General features: G+C 42.5%; 1 protein-coding gene across 1 annotated transcript in view; it reads right to left on the bottom strand.

Moving 5' to 3' along the window:
• Positions 1-23,159, bottom strand: part of LOC132890650 (NF-kappa-B-activating protein-like) — a 28,755-nt gene extending 5,596 nt beyond the window's left edge. Inside the window, exons 1-7 of the mRNA XM_060927715.1 lie at positions 22,467-23,159; positions 22,271-22,351; positions 13,578-13,642; positions 11,466-11,552; positions 6,089-6,131; positions 5,685-5,870; positions 1,762-1,911 (exon numbers count right to left, since the gene is read on the bottom strand). Coding sequence (XP_060783698.1) covers positions 1,762-1,911; positions 5,685-5,870; positions 6,089-6,131; positions 11,466-11,552; positions 13,578-13,642; positions 22,271-22,351; positions 22,467-22,822 — 968 coding nt within the window. The 5' untranslated portion in view covers positions 22,823-23,159. The remainder of the gene's footprint in view (positions 1-1,761; positions 1,912-5,684; positions 5,871-6,088; positions 6,132-11,465; positions 11,553-13,577; positions 13,643-22,270; positions 22,352-22,466) is intronic.
• Positions 23,160-23,862: the final 703 nt, after the last annotated feature.

Below are 23,862 nucleotides of genomic sequence, written 5' to 3'. Positions count from 1 at the left end.
TCAGACAGAGGGCTGAGGGCTGTTCTGTCCCAGGAGGTGGAGGGGGAGGACTGTCCAGTGCTGTACATCAGCCGGAAGCTGTCGGTGCTTGAGGGCAGGTACAGCACAATCGAAAAGGAGTGCCTCGCCATCAAGTGGGCGGTCCTCGCCCTCCACTACTACCTACTGGGGCGCCCTTTCATCCTCTGTTCGGACCACGTGACCCTGCAGTAGCTCCACCACATGAAAGATGCCAATGCGCGGATCACCTGTTGGTATCTGCCACTCCAGCCATTTAAGTTCGAGGTGGTCCACAGGCCGGGGGCGCAGATGGTCATGGCGGATTTGGGCAGTGGGGGTATGTGGCAGCGGGGGCATGGCCAAGCGTCAGTCTGTGAATGGAGGGTGGAGTCAGGGAAGGTAAGTGGTGGACTCCTTGCACCTGATGGGAATTAACCTGTGTTTGTGTGTCTTCCCCAGTGACCGCGCCCTTTAAAAGGAGAGAGAGAGAGAGAGAGAGAGCAGGGAAAGGGGGCTCTCCCCCAACCAGAACACTTGTGTGCGCGCGCGTGTTTGGGAGAGTGAATGTAAAAGCTGAAAAGCTACGATGAAAGAGGTTTTTGAGAACTCAGTTCTGGCCTGCCGTGCTTCTGTGCTCCACCCACCTGGTCTGATTCTACAATGAGCATCAACAACGCTTTTTCTGAGGTCCTCAGAAATCTCCTTTGTTCGTCCCATGATACACTTCCACAAATGTGTTGTGAAGATCAGACTCTGATAAATCCCTGTTCTTTAAATAAAATAGGGTGCCCACTCACACCTGATTGTCATCCCATTGATTGAAAACATCTGACTCTAATTTCACCTTCAAATGAACTGCTAATCCTAGAGATTCACATACTTTTGCCACTCACATATGCAATACTGGATCATTTTCCTCAATAAATAAATGACCAAATATAATATTTTTGTCTCATTTGTTTAACTGGGTTCTCTTTATCTACTTTTAGGACTTGTGTGAAAATCTGATGTCTTAGGTCATATTTATGCAGAAATATAGAAAATTCTAAAGGGTTCACAAACTTTCAAGCACCACCGTATTTCAACTCAACTCAACATTCATCTTAACTTTGCACCGCCAGGAAAGAAAGATGGAGGATAACAGTGACGGAGGATTTCCATGGCAGGATAATGAGGTAACAGACCTCACCAACTTTTTGGTTGCTGTTGCCATACAAGCAAAATGAAAAGGCGCTAATTTTAACTGGCAGAACGTGGCCATAGGAGAACCTGGCTGCAGCACCAAAGGAAAAGGTTAAAAGCAAAATTTAAATAAACCACGAACATGAACCAAATAATGTGCCTTTTTTATAGCGAGATTGAACACGTGAAACATTGTTCATTTGTGCACGCAGGTCAGTTTAGGAGTGTGATCTGTCCAGACTAATGTCAGATTATAGGCCGCATTAAAAACAAAGTGTGAACACAAAGTCTGAAACTAGGTTGGTTGTCCCACCCCTTTCGCTATGTAGCCAAGATGGTGACCAGTGAAGGTGAGGAGTGTCCACTGTTTCACATTCAACTTTTTAACCATTATGAGTACACCATCCAGATACGCATAGTGTACTGCATTTCGCCATATCGGTCAGTGGAAATGCACTTTTGCACTCAAAATAACAAGTGCAAGTGCGCAAGTACATAAATTAAACCACAGCATAGCTGCATTACTGTGTGTGTGTATTAGTCTTTTATTAACCCCCCCCAAAAAAAAACCTCACATACCTGCTTCCACTCATTACATAGCCTGATTTCTCAAAGTCAGCAATCTCTTCACTGGTAAGGCCAATTTCACCTCTCCTTGGAATACGCTTGCCTGCCTTTACATATTCCGCCATGGCAGCACCTTCACCGGGTAACAGAGCATGACCAAAACTATAAAAGCAGGGAGAAGTAGTAAAACTTCATTAAACTCCAGACAATAATGATATTCAACAGCAGTGTATTGTACAGGTGTTGCCTGTACAACAATAACCTAATGACAGGGATGTGATTTGGGGCTGGTGAAATTATCTGAAAATTTTAGCCGGGGGTCTGGGGGCCGCAGGCCCCCAGCTGGTCCAGGGCAGTGCCCTGGTGGGGGGGACAAGGGAGGGCGAGGCCCCCCGAAGCTCCTGGGTTCTGGGGTTTTCTGACTTAAAAATTGTACTAAAATGGCAAGCAAACACACAAGAAAAAACTTGTCATGATTAACAAATTCAAGCCAATTTAATGGTCAACATGCAACTCTGAGCCCCTATAGTAAATTCAATGATTCTTAACTGACAAAAAGCCAAAACATGAAACCTAAAAATGTCATTCTAAATTAAATCATCTGCATTAGAATAAATAGAAAATTGTATAAGGAAAAACAAAATTTATACTTTCAATTACTGTAGAAGTTGAACATACCCAAATGTGCCTTTTCAAACAAACATGATGCAACATAAGAATTCATCCACCATTATTTATTAAACTCTATTGCTCCTGGTAGTCTCCCGGTTTGCTTCTTATGTATGGCAACTTCTAATATTTGATTAGGTTACTGCACACCCCGTTTAGACAGGGTAACAGGATTGACACAAAAAAATTAGTCATGCATAGACTACTTACCAAAACTGAAATTTTTAAGTACCGTATTTTCCGGACTATACGTCGCTCCGGAGTTTAAGTCGCATCAGCCAAAAAATGCATTATGAAGACGAAAAAAAACATATATACGTCGCACCGGACTATAAGTCGCACTTTTTTGAAGGGTTATTCTATCCATAGAATCTGTGATTCTATCTGATAAGTGGCGCGTGGTTACTGCGTGACTGCATTGCTTATTTAATAAACGAACAGCTGAGCAGTGATAACGCGCCCTTTGCCCTGTAAGTAGCCTAGTCTGATTATTTTAAATATCTACTACTATCTTTAATACTATCACTATCGTTCTTAATAATAGCCTATATTATTATAACTAATATTAGTAGCCTATTACTGATGCATTAATCAGTTTGCTTTTAGAATATTTTTACCAGTAGGGCTTATTATCGCCCCATGGCTCTTTCATCTGTGTTATTAAAGCTGTAGTCATCATCGAGGAGTGTCATTCTTCATTTCTGTCGAATTTTATTTCATCAAATCAGAGGTCAAGTAGGCTATAGGTATATCATCTCCAAAGACAGGTACGGTAGTAAAAACAACCGTCTAGTGAAAAAAACAACAACAACAACAACCGCTTTTAAATCCCCTACTTAAATCCTTAAAATGAGTCATTTAACTCATGTCTTGTGTGATCTGATCTCCAATGGTGAAATAAACCGGTTGTGATGAGTACAGTCTGTTATTTTAGAAGATAAATGTAATATATAATTTAATATATAGACTAATAAAAATTAATATTTTATAATATAATATCACAACATATTACTGTCTGTAACTGTTTGTCACTAAAGCGTTTTCTAAGATCATAATATCTGATATTATTATTATTTTACACACACAATAAGCGCATGTGCGTAAAGTTATAGTAAACCATCCCCCGCCTTTTTTTTTTTTTTTGAGTCGCCGGACCCACCCACCTCCTGCGTTCTGGGACCTCCCACTTCACAAATTAAGCACTGCCTAAAATCACTACATAACTTATTTAAATAACTATAGGCCTATCATTAATAATAAAACACAGGTCAATCAAGTTTATCAAGCTGATGATTTCACTCCAAATCAGCAAATCCATTGAATTCCTCATCCTCGGTGTCGCTTCTGAACAACTCTGCCTCCAGCGGCAGATGAAGCGCCGTTTCCTCTTCTTCTGCGTGGCTGTCGTCAGACTCAGCATCAGCTCCAGTTATTCCGCGGTGAAAAAAAAAAAAAAAACATATATACGTCGCACCGGAGTATAAGTCGCATGGCCAGCCGAACCATGAAAAAAAGTGCGACTTATAGTCCGAAAAATACGGTAAATATTCTCAGATTCAGTTCATTCTGCCATCCATATAAAAGGTGAGAATATGTAGATCCTTGGCAACAAATAATTTCAATAATAGCTTTTGGGAGCATTTATTTTTGTTATGTGATTAATCACGGTAACAGAACTGACAAACCTCTGGGACAGGTACAAAAATTAACAAAAAAATCGAAAAATATCTTTTCTTAATGGCATTTTCAATTTGTGACATCATATGTCCATTGTGGTTTCCACAGTCTTGTCGTTGAACATGAAAAAGTTTCAATTCCACCTTTGTCTAACATTAAGAATCATGTCTGGAAAAAAAAGTCTTTTCAGTGGAACAGCCATTTTTGCTCATTTTCGACCCTAAAATTTGCTACAAAATGCACATTTATGAACCAAAGTACTCAAATTTTGAAATGCAAGGTAGAACTGATAATGTTTTATCATACGAGACCATAAAAAGGTTTTAGAAATCTCAAAATGTAAACAAAACACGTCCGGACCAAAAAAAAAAAAAAGTTTTCTGTGAAATTGACTCATACAGAACTGTACAGTGTTCACTCACTTGAGGATTTTCATATGCAAGAATAAAAATCACTTTTTCACTAAACATTCACAAAAAATGTGTTTGCGATTAATTGGGATCCACTGTTTTTATCATTTCAACCGCGCGTCAGACCCTCGGCCAATTGAAAATGTCTTTCATGCACTTTTCTCCCTCATGAGAATTTTGAAAAGTTGGCAAGTATGTATTATTTGCACTAACATTTTAATATTGAATAAACAAATCAAAATTGTGTATAATTACCTTGCATCCACGCTGTGGGAAAAGTTTTGAGCGAAAATTAAAACTAACTTCGAGTGAAAAAGGTGAAATAATCTGTGATGAAGTTGTCAGAGACTCTGAGGTAAAGTGAGAGGACGCGGGAGGGGTCAAGCATCACTGCCGCCTCACAGACTCACTTTCCCGGGTTAAACTCCCACCGCTCCCCCTCTCTCTACACCGCTCCCCCTCTCTCTACACCGCTCCCCCTCTCTCTAGCTTTTGTTCTGTTTTCACTGAGTACCCATTTTGATTTGTAAACTAGAGCCGTGATTTAAACTGCTGTTTCTTCGGACGCAACTAAAACAAACAAATAAAAACCGCCCCTTCTTTTCTCCTCAGAAGGTTTAGCCTCCGATGCTAACCTTTTCACCACAGCTTTCATAGCGTGCGCATGCGCATCCAGGAAGCAACAGATGGTGCGAGGCCCTGTTGCCACGGCAACCTTCGTCACTCTGTCGCACGTGCAGTGACACCATCACCACTCACAGGCTTATTATGGGGAAAGAAATGAGCTGGGTTGTTTTTTCTTCTTCCCCATGTTTATTTACTTTAAAAAAAAACACACACACACACACACACACACACACACACCAAACTGATGATCAGGTGCATCTTTACGCTCGATCACGGAGGCTGCCATCTTTCAACTCTTTGTTTGAAGCGAGCTTACGTACAGCTATCTAACAAGCGCGTTCATTGGTTGTTACAGAGCGATGGGCCAATCACGTACCTCGTTTCATCTCAATGACGGAATTACTGAAAGTCGGAACGAATAGGATACGAATGCGGATTTTTGAGCGAAAAATCGGAAATTTTTTTTTTTAATTTTGAGGTGAAAAAAGCGGAATTTCGCAAAAAAAAAAAAATCACATCCCTGTAATGAGTAATAAAAATATAGATGCTCACTCCAGTGGTTTATCATCTTGGGCCAGGTGAGTTAGAGGAGCTTCAGGTCCAACCACATGATCCTCAAAACGAGTTTTCTCCACCCACAATTCTCCGAGGTCATCATCTTCCTCTGCGGACTGATCACTGCTAGAACTGCTCGACTCTTTGCGGTTCTTTTTAGCCTTCTTCTTCTTTGATTTCTTCCTGACATAAGAAATAGACATTAGAAGAGGATGTCATTACATCGCACGGCAAGGGGTGTCCAGAGAGCCATAGCACTGCCCAGCGTTGCATTTTACCTTCAACACACCTGAGATTTATCAGCAATTTACCAAAACCTTTACATGATCAAGCCTTTGATTTCTTAGAAGTGGGAAATTAAAAGTATTAGAAGCATACATTAAGAAGAAATTCTTACTGACTTTTTACTTTTCTTCCTTTTCTTCTTCTTCTTCTTTACCTCTTCTATAAACAACAACAAAAATTACGTTCATTACATCTTCTTCTTAAATCAAAATAATTAGTTTTCTTTTGTTTCAGACATGTAAAAGCTTTTTACCTTTACCGGACATGTTTCGACGGTGTAACTTCCGTCTTCATCAGAGGGTCACCCGGATGTTGGTGTGTGACGTGCCTTTATAATCAGCTGATGTTACGGAAACTAACTTGAAACAAAAGAAAACTAATTATTTTGATTTAAGATGACGACATAATGAACGTAATATATTTATTAAACGAAAGTTATGGAAAAGAGTGCATAAAAGAGTTTCGCCGCCTAGAACAACTGACGAAGAAACGGGCACGCCAAAGAAATCATTTAAAATTCAACCTGCGATGCCGAGATGAAGGAATTACGCCGGCAAGTTTAAACATCAAGACTCCTATTCCAACCAAAAATGCAAAGAAGGCCGTGGACAGAGCGAAAAAGATACTAATCAAAGAAAGGATACGATGCACAACGAACAAAATAAAAAACATCAGCGCGGAGTTAGAACAACAATTGAAACAGCGGAAACAACTTTTCCCCCTCACCAAAGAAATGGACACACTGATACAAGAACACCTGCACGAAATACACAAAAAGGAATTCAAAAAAACGAAGACTCGGCACATTGGAAAACTGGAAAGATTAATCACCAAGAAAAGACAACAGGAGCAGAACATCACCACGACAAATAAGAAATGGATACACAATATATCAACTCATAAACTGACTGAAGCAGAGCGCAGCATCCTGACGCGAGGACTTAATTATGCCGTCACACCGCACAAGATCCTACACGAGGATTTCATCCTAGCAACGGAGCTGGCATGCGAAAGAATACAGGACCAGGGACATAAAGCAGAATTACGTAATAAAATAGCAGGAATACTGAAATCCGCAAAACTACCACCAAGCAACATATCAAAGCAGGAAGAAAGAGCAATAAGAAGTTTGGCCAAGAATAAAAACATCATGATATTACCCGCAGACAAAGGCAGAACAATAGTCATAATGGATACAGCACAATATGAAAACCAAATGAACAGTATGTTGGCAGACACCACCATATATGAGATCCTCAAGAAAGACCCCACAGAGGACAAGAAGAAAAAACTAAAAGCTTTACTGAAGCCTTTATTGGAAGCCAACAAAATTGAAAAACAGACATATAACAATTTAATACCCACAGCCAGCATAACCCCCCGGATCTATGGCACACCAAAAATACATAAACCAGGAGCACCGTTACGTCCGATTGTGGACAGTATCAGATCAGTCACTTACAACCTGTCTAAAGTGCTTGCGGAGATAATCAAACCACTACTGGGCCAAACAGAACAACACTGCAAAAATTCAAAACAACTAGCAGAACAACTCAGTAAAATAAAAAAGTGGGAAAGGATGAAATATTAATATCACACGACGTTGTCTCCCTATTCACAAAAACACTGGTGGAAGCTACACTGAGAATCGTACGACAGCACCTCAAGACAGACAAGACTCTCAGGTGGGGTTTACATTAGACCGTATCAGCGGATCATCAGATTAACGTTTTTAAAACGATTAGCGTGCACACAGCAACACCAATACACGGATACGCTCGGCTCCGCAGGCATCCTGCGCTCCAAATCACTCCGCCCTGAACAGCGAGTGCCCTCTGGAGGGTGCGCACTCCGGCCCTGCGCAGCTCACAGAGCGCGCGAGTGAAGTGCACAAGCAGTGATTCGGGACTGAGCCGCTGTGTGTGTGATCCCAGCGCATATCACTTACTACTTGCAAGTGGAAGGATGGCAAGCCTAAAGACAATCATAACTACACAATGGGCAGTATTTGCATCAGTATTTTCATACTTTTATACTCTTTAATGGAGGTGATACAAGGTGGAAGTCCGCGCCGTTTTTCAGCAGTCGCGTAACATGACCAACGCCAGCGAATCAGGAAGGTGGATGTCACAGTGACGTTGTCCAATGATGACGCCAGCTAGAGCTCAGCACAACGTATCTGCGTATTCTCAATGTTTACACAGCATCGGACCACACACGATCTGGATTGAATACGTGGACGCTGGCGGATTCCCATTTCCCGGCGTTTTAATGTAAACGGACAGTGCATCCGCAAAGAAAACGAGACAGATACGGTCTAATGTAAACTTGGCCTCAAGAAACGCACACCGTTATCAGTAGAAGACATCAGTCAACTGCTCAATTTCATTGCCACATCCACATACTTCCAGTTCCGCGGAACAATATACAGGCAGAAGGAGGGGTTTGCGATGGGGGACCCACTCTCTGCCATAATGTGCGGCTTCTTCATGGAACACCTTGAAAGAGAGGCCATTACATCTGCCCCAGAAGAATGCAGGCCCACATTATGGAGGAGGTATGTAGATGACATCCTGGAGAAAGTGAAAGTCGGACGCACCCAACAACTGACAGATCATCTCAACTCTATAGACGACACCGGCAACATAAAATTCACGCACGAAGAGGAAACAGAAAAATCAATAGCGTTTTTGGACATAAAAAATCATCATACAGACGATGGAGACATCAAAATAACAATCTACAGAAAACCGACACACACTGATCAATATCTGCTCTGGACCTCCGAACACCCCATCGCACACAAACTGTCAGTTGTCAGAACACTCTACAAACGTGCATCAATCATAACCGATCCCACAGAACGCGCAACAGAAGAACAACACATACGGCAAGCTCTGATCACGTCAATATCCACCATGGGCCACACACAAAGGCGCACGACAAGTGAAAACAAAAGAAAAGACGCAGGAAAAAGGAAGAAAACAGACAACCCAAAAACAGGAAAGTAAAGCAGTAGTGACTCTACCGTATGTCAGAGGAGTTACAGAACAAATCCAAAGAGCCATGAAAAAAAACACAACATACAAACACCCGTGAAACCACACACCAAACTACGACAGCTACTAGTTCACCCTAAGGACAAAATCGACCAACACAGTAAATGTAATGTCATATATGAAATACCATGCCTGTCATGCAATAAAACCTACATTGGGGAGACAGGAAGGAGTTTTAGCATACGAAAAAAGGAACATAAAAAGGAATGTGAAAAAGAAACAGAACAGAGACAAACAAGAGCAATAAAAGAAAAAGCTATGCAAGAGAACCTGAAATCAGCAATAACGGACCACTGCAGAAGGGAAAATCATATAATGGACTGGGACAATGCTCAGGCCAAAAAAAAAAAAAAAAAGTGTTTTTCCGGTTACCCGACCGACCCTAAACTTTTTTTTCGTTCTTTTCCCAGTCGCGACTTTTACATATAACCCAACCGCTTGAACCGGAAGTTTGTGTCACTCACTGGGAAAATCAGGGCTTTCCACAAGCGCCGGCTGCCGGCCATACAGCCGACTACACAATTAAGTCCAGCCGGCTACTTTAATGACTTATTTTTGTAGCCCACAGGCTCTAAATATTAATTTTCGATTTTAATAAAATTAAATGTTTATCTAACGGACTGACAATAATGTCAAACTGAACCGCACATGCGGTGTGCGCGCGCGCACTCGGCGGAGGCAGTAGTGTGCCGGGGCTGTCGGAGGGAACAGAAGCAGAGATAACACTTATTTTGTCTTTCACCTAGAGACATGATTCAAACTTTTAAACGGAGACAAAATTCTCCTGTGTGGATCTGGCATTCAACTTTTTTGCTAGGTTCTATACTTTTTGATCAGTCACAGATCAAACACCATGAGCAAATCTGGAGAAATTCAGACTTTATAATGGGTGTCTATTGTTACACACCAGTGGAGTTTAGAGTGTAGGCAGCTTGAAAAAAAAAAAAAGCTCTAACTTTCTCATTTAAACTGTTTTCTCAGCCACAATTTTCACTCTACACACACAACTTTCTCAAAAGTTGTAGTCACACATTGTGTGAATCAAGACAAGTGTCTCCCTGAGCGATAGGATTTACAGTTTTTGAATGAGAAGCCTGAAAGTAACGAGAGGACAGCCGCGCTCTCCCATAGACTCACATTATAAACGTGGCAGCGCTTTTACTGCAAAATCAGAAAAGTCACTTGTTTTTAACTCGCTCTAGTGTCCACATTTTTTACACTAGGGACAAAAAAATTACATTTATGTGTTCATGGGAGCCTTGTAGCACTCAATGTGAAAGAATTTTGTGAAGATCTCCTTTCGTTTGCATGTAAATCAGCGTTGTTCGAGGAGAGGGAACTCTGAGAAAAAGCGCTCTTTGCTTGTTATATTGTGTCTTTTCCCTGCACCGTTACCAAGGCGACGAGCTGCACTCAGGGAGCAGAGAGGGGCGGGGCTGCTCTCTCTCTCTCTCATGGTGTATTGAGCTGTTATATTTACAGAAAAATTCATGTTAAAAGGTGTCTCATGCTGCATCAGATTCATCAAAAGGTGGTAACTCAGGTGACCTGCAAAGAAATTCATTATATTTTGTGAAATTATTCTTGTTTAAATATAGGTTATGGCAGCCATCTTGAAAAAAAAATTCAAAAAAAAAAAAAAGCCTGCCTATTGACCCTAGTTTTGAAATCAATGTAACCGGAAACACACTTTTTTTTTTTTTGGCCTCAGATCATACAGCAAGAGAACAACAGATACCACTGTTGGATTAAGGAGTCAATAGAAATCAGAAAGCGTAGCCCAAGAACAATAAACAGGGATGAGGGGGCATACATGCTCTCCCACACCTGGAGCGCCGTCCTGAGGGGGCAACACTGACAGCGGGAGGCGTGACCGACCTGTCAATATTGACAGGGAGGTCACGCCTCCGTAACATCAGCTGATTATAAAGGCACGTCACACACCAACATCCGGGTGACCCTCTGATGAAGACAGAAGTTACACCGTCGAAACATGTCAGGTAAAGGTAAAAAGGTTTTACATGTCTGAAACAAAAGAAAACTAATTATATAAACAACAAAAACATTATATGACTGGTCTAATTAAAACAGAGGCTCAGTTTAAAAAAAAAAAAGCAAGGGGGGAGGCACGCTCCCCATTTGACATGCATTACACTATAATTAGTGTCATTCAACTCAGTGCCACTCTAAAAACATTTCCAACACACCTCATCGAGCTCACCAGCTGATTAACAACAACTATCCTACAAGAGCTGGTAATGGCATGTTGGGGTTAGACAATCTCTCTACTTTGCAGTACTGGAGTTGAGAGACCCTCCAGTGATTTATGCATGCTTGTGTGAATGTAAGTATTAGCCATACTGTATGTAACACAGTATACTGAGAGTAGGAAAGCAATTCAGATTAACTGTTGAATAAAGCAAAACAGACCGACCTTCTGAGTCACTTTCTGATTCCGTGTCTTCGGAGTGCTTGCGAGTTTTCTTTTTCTTCGATTTTCGTTTCTTTTTCTTCTTTTCCTCTATAAATAAGACATTGAGGAGCAAACAGTACGATTTAAAATCAATTTACTTTCTCAGCCATGATTATTAGCCATCACTGTGAAACAGTTTAAGAGTTCTTTTAGGATCTGTCAGAGCACTGCTCGTGCAGGCCTGTGGAGTGAGACTGTCCGTAAGCTGTGAGCTTTGGGGTGTGATTGACAGCATGCATCAGTGCTGGTGTATGACATGGTGGATTCCAAAGGTTTGAACTCGCAAAGTTCTTTAATGCAGAATTACAGCTACCACGGGCATCCAGTCAAGGATGAAGGATACCCCTTTTCCACCAAATCAGTTCCAGGGCTGGTTCACAACTCGTTCAACTTGCGAGCCAGCTGAGAACCAGTTTGCTTTTCCATAGCTCGCGGTGCTAAGGGAAGCCACGTCATTACGTCGCTGTATACGTCAGTTACGTCGCTACGTTTGCATAAACCTTGGCGTGAATATCGAAGCAAAAACAACACGGAAGAAGCAGCAGCAACAACAACAATAATAAATAACTTCGCGTTTGTACAGCTGCTGCTTCTCGTCGCTTAAAAATGGCGATCTTTCGCGGTCTTGCTATTGTTGTTGGTCTTAACAACTCCGCCCCCCCCCGCTGACGTAAGCGGTTCTTTCCTCTGGCCCAGCAGAGAGTTGGTGCTAGCCTGGAACCGTTTTTTCTGGCCCCAGAACCAGTTCTTTGTCAGTGGAAACAGAAAACCTGGTTCCAAACTAAGCACTGGCCCCGAACCGGCCCTGGAACTGCTTTGGTGGAAAAGGGGCAGGAGACAGTAGAAGTTGGTTTGCGACCTTTAATCTCCTTTTGTCATTGATGAAATGCGGTTCTTTGTTTTCATCTCGACAAATCCAATAATACTGGGTCGTTCTTCTGAAGTAATCTTTTAACAGTTCTGAACCTTCTTCTGTTGGTTTCCAATTTTTTTGTGAACATGTACTGTGCAGCGCACAATCAGAGGGTACCGACCTCTGATTGGAGCAATTCCAGCGTTATGGACGCGACACTTGAACTCAAAATGGCAACAAATGACCCAGTGCATGTTTTATTGTCTCCCAGTATTTAAACAGGTGTTGCATATTTTAAGGCTGTACCATACTGGAGAAGTGATAGAACAAGAACAATTCCCATAGTACATCTAGGGCATACCAGAAAGTGCCAATAAAAGATGCATTATGGATGTGACAGAAAAAGTATCACTTTTCTTGGGTGACTGTACATTTTTATCAAACTCTGAAATTGTAAACCTAATGTCGAAATGGAGATATCCATGTGATAGAGGGGTCCAAGGTGAATATTAAAAAATCTTTGTTTAAAATATTTTGTATTTCATGCAGAGTTTCGGAAGGAAAAGTCAGCGTTACGGATGTGACGAAATTCCGTTATGGATGTGACGCGTCTGAAATAGACATGGCATATGTTTAGAAAATCAGCAATTTAACCACCATAACCCTTTGAAAAACTCTCTAAATATCAGCTAAAACTATCAAAGTTCTTAAATAATATTTAGGATGGCTATTGTTTTGCTGTTTTGTGGATTTTAGCATACATTTCTGTGGCTTGTGGCAATAATATAGAATTGTACATGATCAAAGTTGATTTTAGCTTGGGTTTTACATTATAAGAAAGAAAGACTGACGGTGACACATTAGGTTGGTTACAAATTGGTTCAACTTATTCACATCTGTAAAATACAGGCCTAGGTGATATCTCTGGGAGTGGTTTTGATGTATTACATGTTGCTTTAATTTTGCATGGTGAGGTTGACATTTACATGGAATTGCCCATTGGTCAACAGAACACACAACAAACCAAATCACCTAAAGCAATACTGAACATTGTCCGTCTTAGAGAAACATATGCATCACTGTTGTTAGGGCATTTTCAACATGGTGGCTGTTTCTAATGCATATTTCAAACCCAGGGTGATACTCAGGACCATCATGTCTTGTAAAAACACACACACAGCTTTAATAGCCACGCTGATATAAATGTAAAATCACTATACCTTCTGAACTTGTCTCAGAGCTGCTGCTCTTCACATCTTTTTCAACGGGAGTGTGTTCATCTGAGCTGTTGGGAAGAAAACAACACTGATTTAAGCACATACAGCTCTTACACACAGTCTGCTGTTGGAGAGCAAGTGGCATAATTTTTAATTCTTTTTAATAATATATATGTCTGCAACCTTTAATCTCCTTTTGTCATTGATGAAATGTGGTTCTTTGTTTTCATAAAAACACATCGTCCTTAACTGTAAATTCAAATTAATCGATAAAATCGATTTATCGCCCAGCTCTACCTGATCTGAACCCAATTGAACAACTATGGGGAATTCTGAAGAGACAAGTTGAGCATCACTCTCCATCCAGCATCCAGTCACTAAAAGAGGTCATTGTTGAAGAATGGAAAAAGATTGATGTTGCAAAATGTCATCAACTTGTTCATTCCATGCCTAGAAGACTTGGTGCTGTCATTAAAAATCATGGAGGCCATACAAAAGTACTAGATGTAGTAGTTTTTGTTGTGGGGTGTACTCATTTTTGCACCACCCTGATTTGAGTAAAACTGAAAAATGTAATCTAAGTTATATTATTAACCTTACTTTTACGTTATAAGTTAAACAGATGTTATATTAAACTGTGTCTTGTCAACATTTTGGAAATTGTGTTCATTGAGATATTGTTTAAAATGTTACTTTTCAAAGGGGGTGCACTCATTTACGCTGAGCACTGTATATTCTACAGGGTCACAGGCAAGCTGGAGCCTATCCCAGCTGACTACGGGCGAAAGGCGGGGTACACCCTAGACAAGTCGCCAGGTCATCACAGGGCTGACACAGACAACCATTCACAATCCCATTCACACCTACGGTCAATTTAGAGTCACCAGTTAACCTAACCTGCATGTCTTTGGACTGTGGGGGAAACCGGAGCACCCGGAGGAAACCCACGCGGACATGGGGAGAACATGCAAACTCCGCACAGAAAGGTCCTCATCGGCTACTGGGCTCGAACCCGGACCTTCTTGCTGTGAGGCGGCAGCGCTAACCACTACACCACCATGCTGCCCTTGAGCATTTCTGTTTTCTCAACAAAGTATTGATGCAGGGGGGCTGAATACTAATGCACATCACATTTTTCAGATTTTTATTTGTTTAAAATTTTGAAGACCATTTATCATTTTCGTTTCACTTCACAATTATGTGCTACTCTGTGTTGGTCTATCACATAAAATCTCAATAAAAAAGTTAAATTTGTGGTTGTAAGGTGGAAAAATGTGAAAAAGTTCAAGGGGTATGAATACTTTTTCAAGGCACTGTATCTTTGTCTAATATTTAAATTTGTTTGCTAATCTGAAACATTTAAGCGTGACAAACGCAAAAAAAAAAGTCAGGAAGGGGGCAAACACTTTCACACCACTGTGTGTGTATATTAAAAAAAAAAATTATATATATAAAAAAATAAAAAACATCAAATCTGAAGGTGTTTCCAAAGGTGCTGCGTGTATGCAATATACACACAGCACCAGTCAAAAGTTTGGAAACACCTTCAGATTTGATGTTTTTATTTTTTTCCCCTACATAGTAAATTAATACTGCAGTCATCCAGACTATGCAGCAACACGTAAGGAATCATTTAGTAAACTTTAAAATGTTAAATCAAACCAAAATATATATGTTTTAGATTCTTCAAAGTAGGCACCTTTTGCTTTGATTACAGCTTTGCACACTCTTGACATTCTCTCAATCAGCTTCACGAGGTCATCACTCTAAATGGTTTTCCAACAGTCTTGAAGGAGTTCCCGGAGGTGCTGAGCACTCGTTGGCTGCTTTGCCTTCACTCTGCGGTCCAACTCATCCCAAACCATCTCAACTGGGTTTAGATCAGGTGATTGTGGAGACAATGTCATCTGACGAAGCACTCCATCACCACCTTTCTTGGTCAAATAGCCCTTACATAGCCTAGAGGTGTGTTTTGGGTCATTGTCCTGTTGAAAGACAAATGGTGGGCCCACTAAGCGCAAACCAGATGGGATGGCATGTCGCTGCAGAATGCTGTGGTAGCCATGCTGGTTAAGCGTGCCTTCGATTTTGAATAAATCGCCAACAGTGTCACCAGCAAAGCACCCCCATACCATCACACTTCCTCCTCCATACTTCACTGTGGGAACCACACATGTAGGAACCATCCGCTCACCACCTCTGCGTCTTACAAAGACATGGCGATTGGAACCAAAAATCTCAAATTTGGACTCGTCAGACCAAAGGACAGATTTCCACTGGTCTAATGTCCATTCCTTGTGTTCCTTGGCCCAAGCTATTCTCTTCCTCTTGTTGTTCTTTCTTAGAAGTGGCTTCTTTGCAGCAATTCAACCACAAAGTCCAGATTCACGCAGTCTTCTCTGAACAGTTGATGCTGAGATGTGTGTGCTACTTGAACTCTGAAGCATTTAGGTGGGCTCTTATCTGACAGACAGACAGACAGACTGGTAACTTCTTTTGAACAAAGTCAGCGTGCAATTGGTGGCTTTTGCACAGAACAAGAGAGCTCACTGATAAATAAGGTAAACTAAATGAGGAAAAAAAACTATTCTTGTTAGTAGTTAGTTTTCATCAAGAGTATGTTTACAGCACATATTGTTTTAATTAGCAGATTTTTACTTACTTGCTGTACACTTGAAATGTTGATCTAGTTTTAAAATGTGTACTGTTTTAAAGGTATATTTCAGGGATAGTTGAATGTTATCACCCCAAATAAGGTTTGATACTTGAAACTGCAGTTGCAGTTTGCACTTATGGCAGCTTTATTTTGATTGTCTGAATTTGTTATATAAGCTATTACTTATGTTTACTGTTTTAAGGGTAAAAGCTGTGTATATTTCTCGATATACTTATCACCCCAAGTCTTATGCAGTATTTGCATTTGCAATTTTGCACTTAGGGAAGCTTTTGTAGTAATCATTACATGTTGTTGAATGCTTTCATAATAAAGGAAAGGAAAAGAATAATGTACCTTTATTTTATTTAATATAATTATGTACCTTAGTATAGTATATTTTAATTGCCTTTAGCTGATATCAAATTTATGTCAATTGTCCGTCCAGCCCTCTCAAATTTTATAATTTTCTAGTTTGGCCCCCCTGCAAATGTATTTGAATAGCCCTGTTGTAGGCTATATGCTAGTCAGTCATAACTAACTAGCTAAGTTCGTGAATCATGAGAGTTGAGGTGACACGTTTACAGGGTTCTCACCAGGATTTTTTTTTAGCGTAATGGGTTATGGCGAGGGAGCGTAGCGACCGAGCGGGGGGATGGTGCGGAGATTTTGAAAAATCATGCCCAAAATTGGCCATATTTGACGTTCCTGGAGGGGATAAATTGCATTTTTTATGTTGTATATCCTTGATGGAAAATTGTTACATCTTTGGATCTTGGCAATGTGTTACCTACTGTTGTATTTCACTGAACTACAAAGGGTGTTGTCAAAAGATATGTAAACTCAGACACAACCAAAGAGATAATGAATGTTTTATTGTATTAAGAAATTAAGAAATGCCTGAGCACATAAAAATAAAAAAAAAACAAATTGCATTTTCATTCAGGCATAACATACACCCAGCCCCCTTAATAAATAATTAATATATAATCTATTATAATCTATAAACCTCCTTTCCTCTGCCTCCTATGTCCTTTCCTTCATCTCCTCCAACCTCTCTTGTGCCTGTCTCCTTATAGAAATATAACGATGGATGGCATGCAGGCAGATTACCAGTGTGTTAATGTTAGCCACAGTGGGATCCAGTAAATTAGCGCTAATCATCCGATACGTGCGCCCTGTCATATTGCTAAACCTGCTTACAAAGTAGACGTTTTCATTCATCAAAGGGCTTTGGGTTAAGTTTTCAAGCGTGATGGAAAACCTGTAGAAGTGGTGCACTTACATTTCTAACTGTGAAGAAAGAGCGAATGTCTCTTTTTTTGCGAGGGGGTCCGTCATCCATTGTCATTCACCGAAGTCCAGCTCAAGAGAAAGTTATCGCCAGGATCTCTCTCTCTCTCTCTCTCTCTCTCTCTCTCTCTCTCTCGGAACTGATTTCCAGGCATGGGTTTCCTAACAAACGTAGGCTGATTTTGACACCTTGAAAACTGCTCAAGTGCGCAGGAAAAAAAAAAACTTTTGGCGATGGTGATGAACAACTGAAAACAACCGTTACGCTATATTAAAAATTTAGCGTAGCGGGGGGAAATTACCGTTGCGGTCTGAAATTTTAGCGTAGCGGGCCGCAACCATATAAAGCGCTGGCGAGAACCCTGCGTTTAGCATCAGCATGCATTAAAAGCCCAAATGCCAACAATAAATTTTTGGGGGACTGGGATGTGTTTTGCGTCTCATTGACCTATAGAGTGCTTCGAGGTCAGCGCGAACCCAGCGGCGGCCATATTGGAAGTCAAAGGTCGCTGTGTCAGTGCATTGTTGTTGTTCAGCGAAGCAAAAAGGGGTGACAATGCCGAATACGTGTGTCATTGTTGGCTGTAGTAGCTGGGGGGGGGGGGGTAAAAGCTTCCACAGACTCCCTAAAGTCATGACTAAAGGCCTCTGCATGCTCGTGCGACAAGGCTTTCGCAGATAGCTTTTCGCAGACAGTTGTAATTTATTGTTGAGTGGGGAGAAATAGGCGTGCGCGATGTTATTCACTGGCACAACGCAAGGGGGCGCAAAGTCGCTAGGAGTAGTTGGTGGGTGTGGTTAGTGGAGTGTTTATCCTCCGGTTACTTATAATGACTAGAACTTTTTTTTTTTTATAATGACTAGAACTGGAGTCGCATAGATGTACGTACTTCCTCAATCAACCGCTCTTCGTGCTGCTCCAGCTTCGCTCGTGTTTTTAAAAATGCCGGTCGTGAAAACAAAACAAACCAGGAAAGTAGGGAAGCGGAAGTGCGTGTACAGCGGATGTAGAGTGGACCAATCAGAGCCCTCTTGTCTGAGGCGCTGTCTGCGAGGCTTCTGCGGTGGTCACAATTTTTGGGAGGTGCGCGCAGAGCGTCTGCGAAGGTGGGGGGGCTACGCAGACACTATCTGCGACACCGTCTGCGAGGACTGGGTTGTCAGCATAAATTGGCCTTAACCAGGGAATTGCAGCACAGGAGAAAAGCCAGCGGAGGAGACGACAGTGGCTGGCTGCCATTAACCGATCAAATTTAGGACAACTTGACTGTATCCGGATTTGTTCTGATCACTTTGTGACAGGTAGGTTAAATTGTCTTGAATTTCATAGTTACTAAAATAAATGTGATACAAACTATTATCTTTTCTATGTACTTTCAGCAATGATTAATGGATATATTTTTCACATTAGGTAGCTTATGTCTACTGCAGTGCATTGTTGCATCAAATGGCATTTAAGATCTAGGCCTAGTAATGTTTATGTACACATGCTGTTAGTACAAGTTACATACTAGGCCTACATTTTATTCACTGACTAAAATAATTGATAATTATAATAGTTTTTCAAACATTATTTAGATTTTGGCTTCCATACTCTTGTAGTTCTGGAAATCCTTTAGTTCACAAAATGGACTTGGGTGAAACACTAGATAGTTCACAAGATCGATGTATGTCACATGCAGCAACAAGCTGGGGTCAGCTTTCCATTCCTTCTCACTAATGGCCCTTTTCCACTACCCTTTTTCAGCTCACTTCAGCTCGCTTCAGCTCACTTCAGCCCGACACGGCTCGCGTTTCGACTACCAAAAACCAGCACGACTCAGCTCGTTTCAGCCCTGCTTAGCCCCTAAAACTCGCACCGTTTTGGAGTGGGGCTGAAGCGAGCCAAACCGTGCCGACTGAGGTTGGGGGCGTGAGCAGACACTCCCCTGTGCACTGATTGGTGAGGAGGCGTGTCCTCACATGCCCACACACGCCCCGTGAGCGCGCTGGGATCTGTAAACACCGCAAACCCGGAAGAAGAATAATTATGAATTACGAGAATTTCTGAAGCCTTATGCGCCTCGCCTCATCTATACGCTCTTGCCAGTATCTGTCCGCGTTGTCGGTGACAACAAGCCACAGCACCAAGACCAGCAACACTAACGACTCCATGTCCTCCATGTTTATTGTTTACTATTCGGGTCGTGAGACTACCGCTTAAAAGCTCACTGAATCAGTGACATACAGAGCATCGTGGACGAGTTCGCGGAGCGCAAGGCTCGTCGTATGCCCTTCAAATAATGCGCGCAGTAGGCTATTGATGTTTTATTATGAGCCATGTACAGTATGTCGCCTAATGTTTTTTTGTTTGAGTTACATGTTCGTTTGAAGGACTTAATGTACAAAATAACATAGTTGCACCCCGGAGTGTTGAAATTGGTAAACACAGTGCATTCAGTGAGGTTTGCACCGCCCTCCTTTTATTTCTGACTCTTCCTGTCACCGTTGCAACCTCTGAGCGCTCATTCGTATGCCCTTCAAATAATGCGCGCAGTATAGGCTATTGATGTTTTATTATGAGCCATGTACAGTATCCTAATGTTTTTTTGTTTCTGAGTTACATGTTCGTTTGAAGGACTAGATGTACTAAATAACATAGTTGCACCCGGTAGTGTTGAAATTGGTAAACACCGCAGTTGCGGACATTTTGTAACCTAAAATGATGTTATGATAAGCTTTAATAAAGGGCCCGGTCATTTGCCCCGCCCCCGGCCCGGCTCTGACTTGTTCCGCCACTGTCACTGATGTCACTGTTTGCGCTGCTTAACGACATCACGTGACGTCCACCCACTTTCGCTAACTCCACCCAATGTGTCCACCCACTTCCAGCCAGCACGGTTCAGCGCGGTTGTAGTCGAAATGCAACTTCAATAGCCCCGCTCAGCTCGACTCAGCTCGACTCGGCACGGCTCAGCCGCGTTTGTAGTGGAAAAGCGGCATAACAGTGTATGGATCTACATTCCCAATGAAACGTACCTTCTCAGCATAATGCTCCCGTGCCTGCTTATCCAAACTTTCACAGTAGTGCTCCATCACTTCAGATGTCTAAATTCTTAAAAATTCCAAGCTTCTAAGCCCTCTAACGCAGAAACGAATCGGTGAATGTGTACTCTATGATGTGTACTGTTATGCCGCTTTTCCACTACCAACGCGGCTGAGTTGGGCTGAGCTGTGCCGTGCCGAGTTGGGCTGAGTCGAGCTGAGTGGGGCTGTTGGAGTTGCATTTCGACTACAACCGCGCTGAACCGTGCTGGCTGGAAGTGGGTGGACACATTGGGTGGAGTTAGTGAAAGTGGGTGGACGTCAGGTGATGTCGTTAAGCAGCGCAAACAGTGACATCAGTGAGCTTTTAAGCGGTAGTCTCACAACCCGGAGAGTAAACAATAAACATGGAGGACATGGAGTCGTTAGTGTTGCTGGTCTTGGTGCTGTGGCTTGTTGTCGCCGACAACGCCAACAGATACTGGCAAGAGCGTATAGATGAGGAGAGGCGCATAAGGCTTCATAATTCTCGTAATTCTCCTTCTTCCAGGTTTACGGTATTTACAGATCCCAGCGTGCTCGCGGGGCGTGTGAGGACACTCCTCCTCACCAATCAATGCACAGGGGAGTGTCTCCTCACGCCCCTAGCCCCACTCGGCTCGGTTTGGCTCGCTTCAGCCCCACTCCAAAACCGTGCGAGTTTTGGGAGCTAATGCCGCTTTTCCACTACCAACGCGGCTGAGTTGGGCTGAGCCGTGCGGTGCTGAGTTGGGCTGACTCGAGCTGAGTGGGGCTGTTGGAGTTGCATTTCGACTACAACCGCGCTGAACCGTGCTGGCTGGAAGTGGGTGGACACATTGGGTGGAGTTAGCGAAAGTGGGTGGACGTCACGTGATGTCGTTAAGCAGCGCAAACAGTGACATCAGTGAGCTTTTAAGCGGTAGTCTCACGACCCGAATAGTAAACAATAAACATGGAGGACATGGTGTTGCTGGTCTTGGTTCTGTGGCTTGTTGTCACCGACAACGCCAACAGATACTGGCAAGAGCGTATAGATGAGGCGAGGCGCATAAGGCTTCAGAAATTCTCGTAGTTCGTAATTCTTCTCCTTCCGGGTTTGCGGTGTTTACAGATCCCAGCGTGCTCGCGGGGCGTGTGTGGGCATGTGAGGACACTCCTCCTCACCAATCAGTGCACAGGGGAGTGTCTCCTCACGCCCCTAGCCTCACTCGGCTCGGCTCGCTTCAACCCCACTCCAAAACCGTGCGAGTTTTAGGGGCTAAGCAGGGCTGAAGTGAGCTGAGTCGTGCTGTTTTTTGGTAGTCGAAACGCGAGCCGTGTCGGGCTGAAGCGAGCTGAAAAAGGGTAGTGGAAAAGGGCCATAAGCAGGGCTGAAGCAAGCTGAGTCGTGCTGTTCTTAGATAGTCGAAACGCGAGCCGTGTCGGGCTGAAGTGAGCTGAAAAAGGGTAGTGGAAAAGGGCCATATGATGTGTACTCTATGAGCGCTCTGGAGCGAGTGACTTCCAAGATGGCCGCGCAGACCGCAGTGTTACTATTTTTAGCATCATCTCGGAGCACTCCATTCCTCGCATAACTTCATCCACGAGAGCATGAGAATGATCCACTTTGCATAGGCTGGGGACAGGTACGTTAAGGTGCATTGTGTGTGTGTCGGGCGGGGGCAGTAAAGCTTAATTCCTAGTGCCGCCCCTGACTCGTACTTACTCGGGGTCTCGGACTCTTGGTGAATAGCCCCAGACCTCAGGACATCCCAGTTCACCGATTCTCTCACGTTCTTGCAAGCGCCTGAATTAAAACAAAACACGATCACGTGTTTAACAAAAGGCTTTTCCCAGCCTTACCTGGGAACACTATTTAACTCCAACTGTAGAAATCAGACTCCAGGCCTGTAAGATATTACCGAGCAATGAAAGCCTCTTGTCTTTGCCTTTGGATGTCGTCTCTCTTGTCGTAGTAATCGGATCTTGATCCCGCATAGTGTCCTCGGTCCCGCTCCTCAGCCCAGGCCAACTTCTCGCGTTCTCTCGATCTGGACCGACTGCGCGAGCCGCCAACACGGAAGCGGTTCCGACTCCTGTCTCTGCTGTCGGACCATTTGGACTTCCGCTCTTCTGTCCCGTCGTGTCTGTGGTTATCGGCCGCAGGACTGGAGACGCGCTCCCGCGAGCGACTCCGCGAACTTCCGCTGCTCGAGCGGCTCCGGCGGCGCTTTCTCGGGCTGCCGGCCTCCGAATACTTTCCGCCGAGCTCGGGCATCGTTAAACGCTTTCCTGCGTTCCAACACTCACTTCTTTTTAGGTGCGAACTTAAAGCACTGCCGTCTGAGATGAAAAATGACTCCTTATTTACATTACTGCGTGCGCCAAAACACTCAGGCCTCAGTGGAATTAGACGTAAACAGCCGAATATGGACTTCAGCTGTGATTTACAAGCTCATAATTTTGTAGTCGTAGAAACACTTATCCGTATATTGAAAATAAACGCTTTTTGAAGAAAAAAAATTTATAGTCCGTTATTTACGTCGCCATGTCACGAGTTGCTCTAAACTTGTAACATCGCCCTCTACTGTGTATGGATCAGAAGCCACTAGATGAACTTATTTCCGGCGGAAATGGGTCATAAGTTGTTTCCGGTTTTTTTAACCCGGAAGTGCCTTCTGCTAAAAACAAAACAATGGTTGCGTCTTGAATCCGAGTGAAGTTTCAGGCTCAGTTATGTTATTTACTTCTCAGGACTTTTTTTATAAACGTAATTAGGATGTAAATACTTATGATGAGCAGATCATGAAGCACTGAAACCTTCTCGCCACCTGCGTTGAAAAATGGTCCGGTTCAAATACTCACGAGAGCCACCTGCTGGTCAAGCGGAGAATTGTAAGCTGTACAAGACAAAGGGCAATGCTCCGGAAGCGTATTGCTGCCATACAAGGAAAAAAAAAATCAGTATCTCATAATAACGTGAAAAGTTTAATGTTTTAACAATATATTTTCATGTTAATATGTAAAACGGTTCACGTTATAGTGATCATTTATATTGTTAAAACATAAAAAGTTTCACGTTATAACGTGATTTTGATAATAAAAGTGCATGTGGGTGGTTGACATCACATGGCCTTTTTTTGGTCTAATGTGTCAAAGATAAGTAAATTATAGAAAAATATGTCAAAAACTGTGGTGATATTGTTCAGAAAGTGTTGTTTTATATGAACATACAGAGCATTCATGTGATTAATTTTCCATTTTTTCACAATTTTCAACCAAACCAGAAAAAACTCATATGGTGTGACTGTCCCAAGC

Source organism: Neoarius graeffei, chromosome 8, assembly GCF_027579695.1.
Source record: "Neoarius graeffei isolate fNeoGra1 chromosome 8, fNeoGra1.pri, whole genome shotgun sequence".
Taxonomy (NCBI): domain Eukaryota; kingdom Metazoa; phylum Chordata; class Actinopteri; order Siluriformes; family Ariidae; genus Neoarius; species Neoarius graeffei.
The sequence above is the reverse complement of the archived record's forward strand: the minus strand, read 5'-3'. Positions and strand labels throughout refer to the sequence as shown.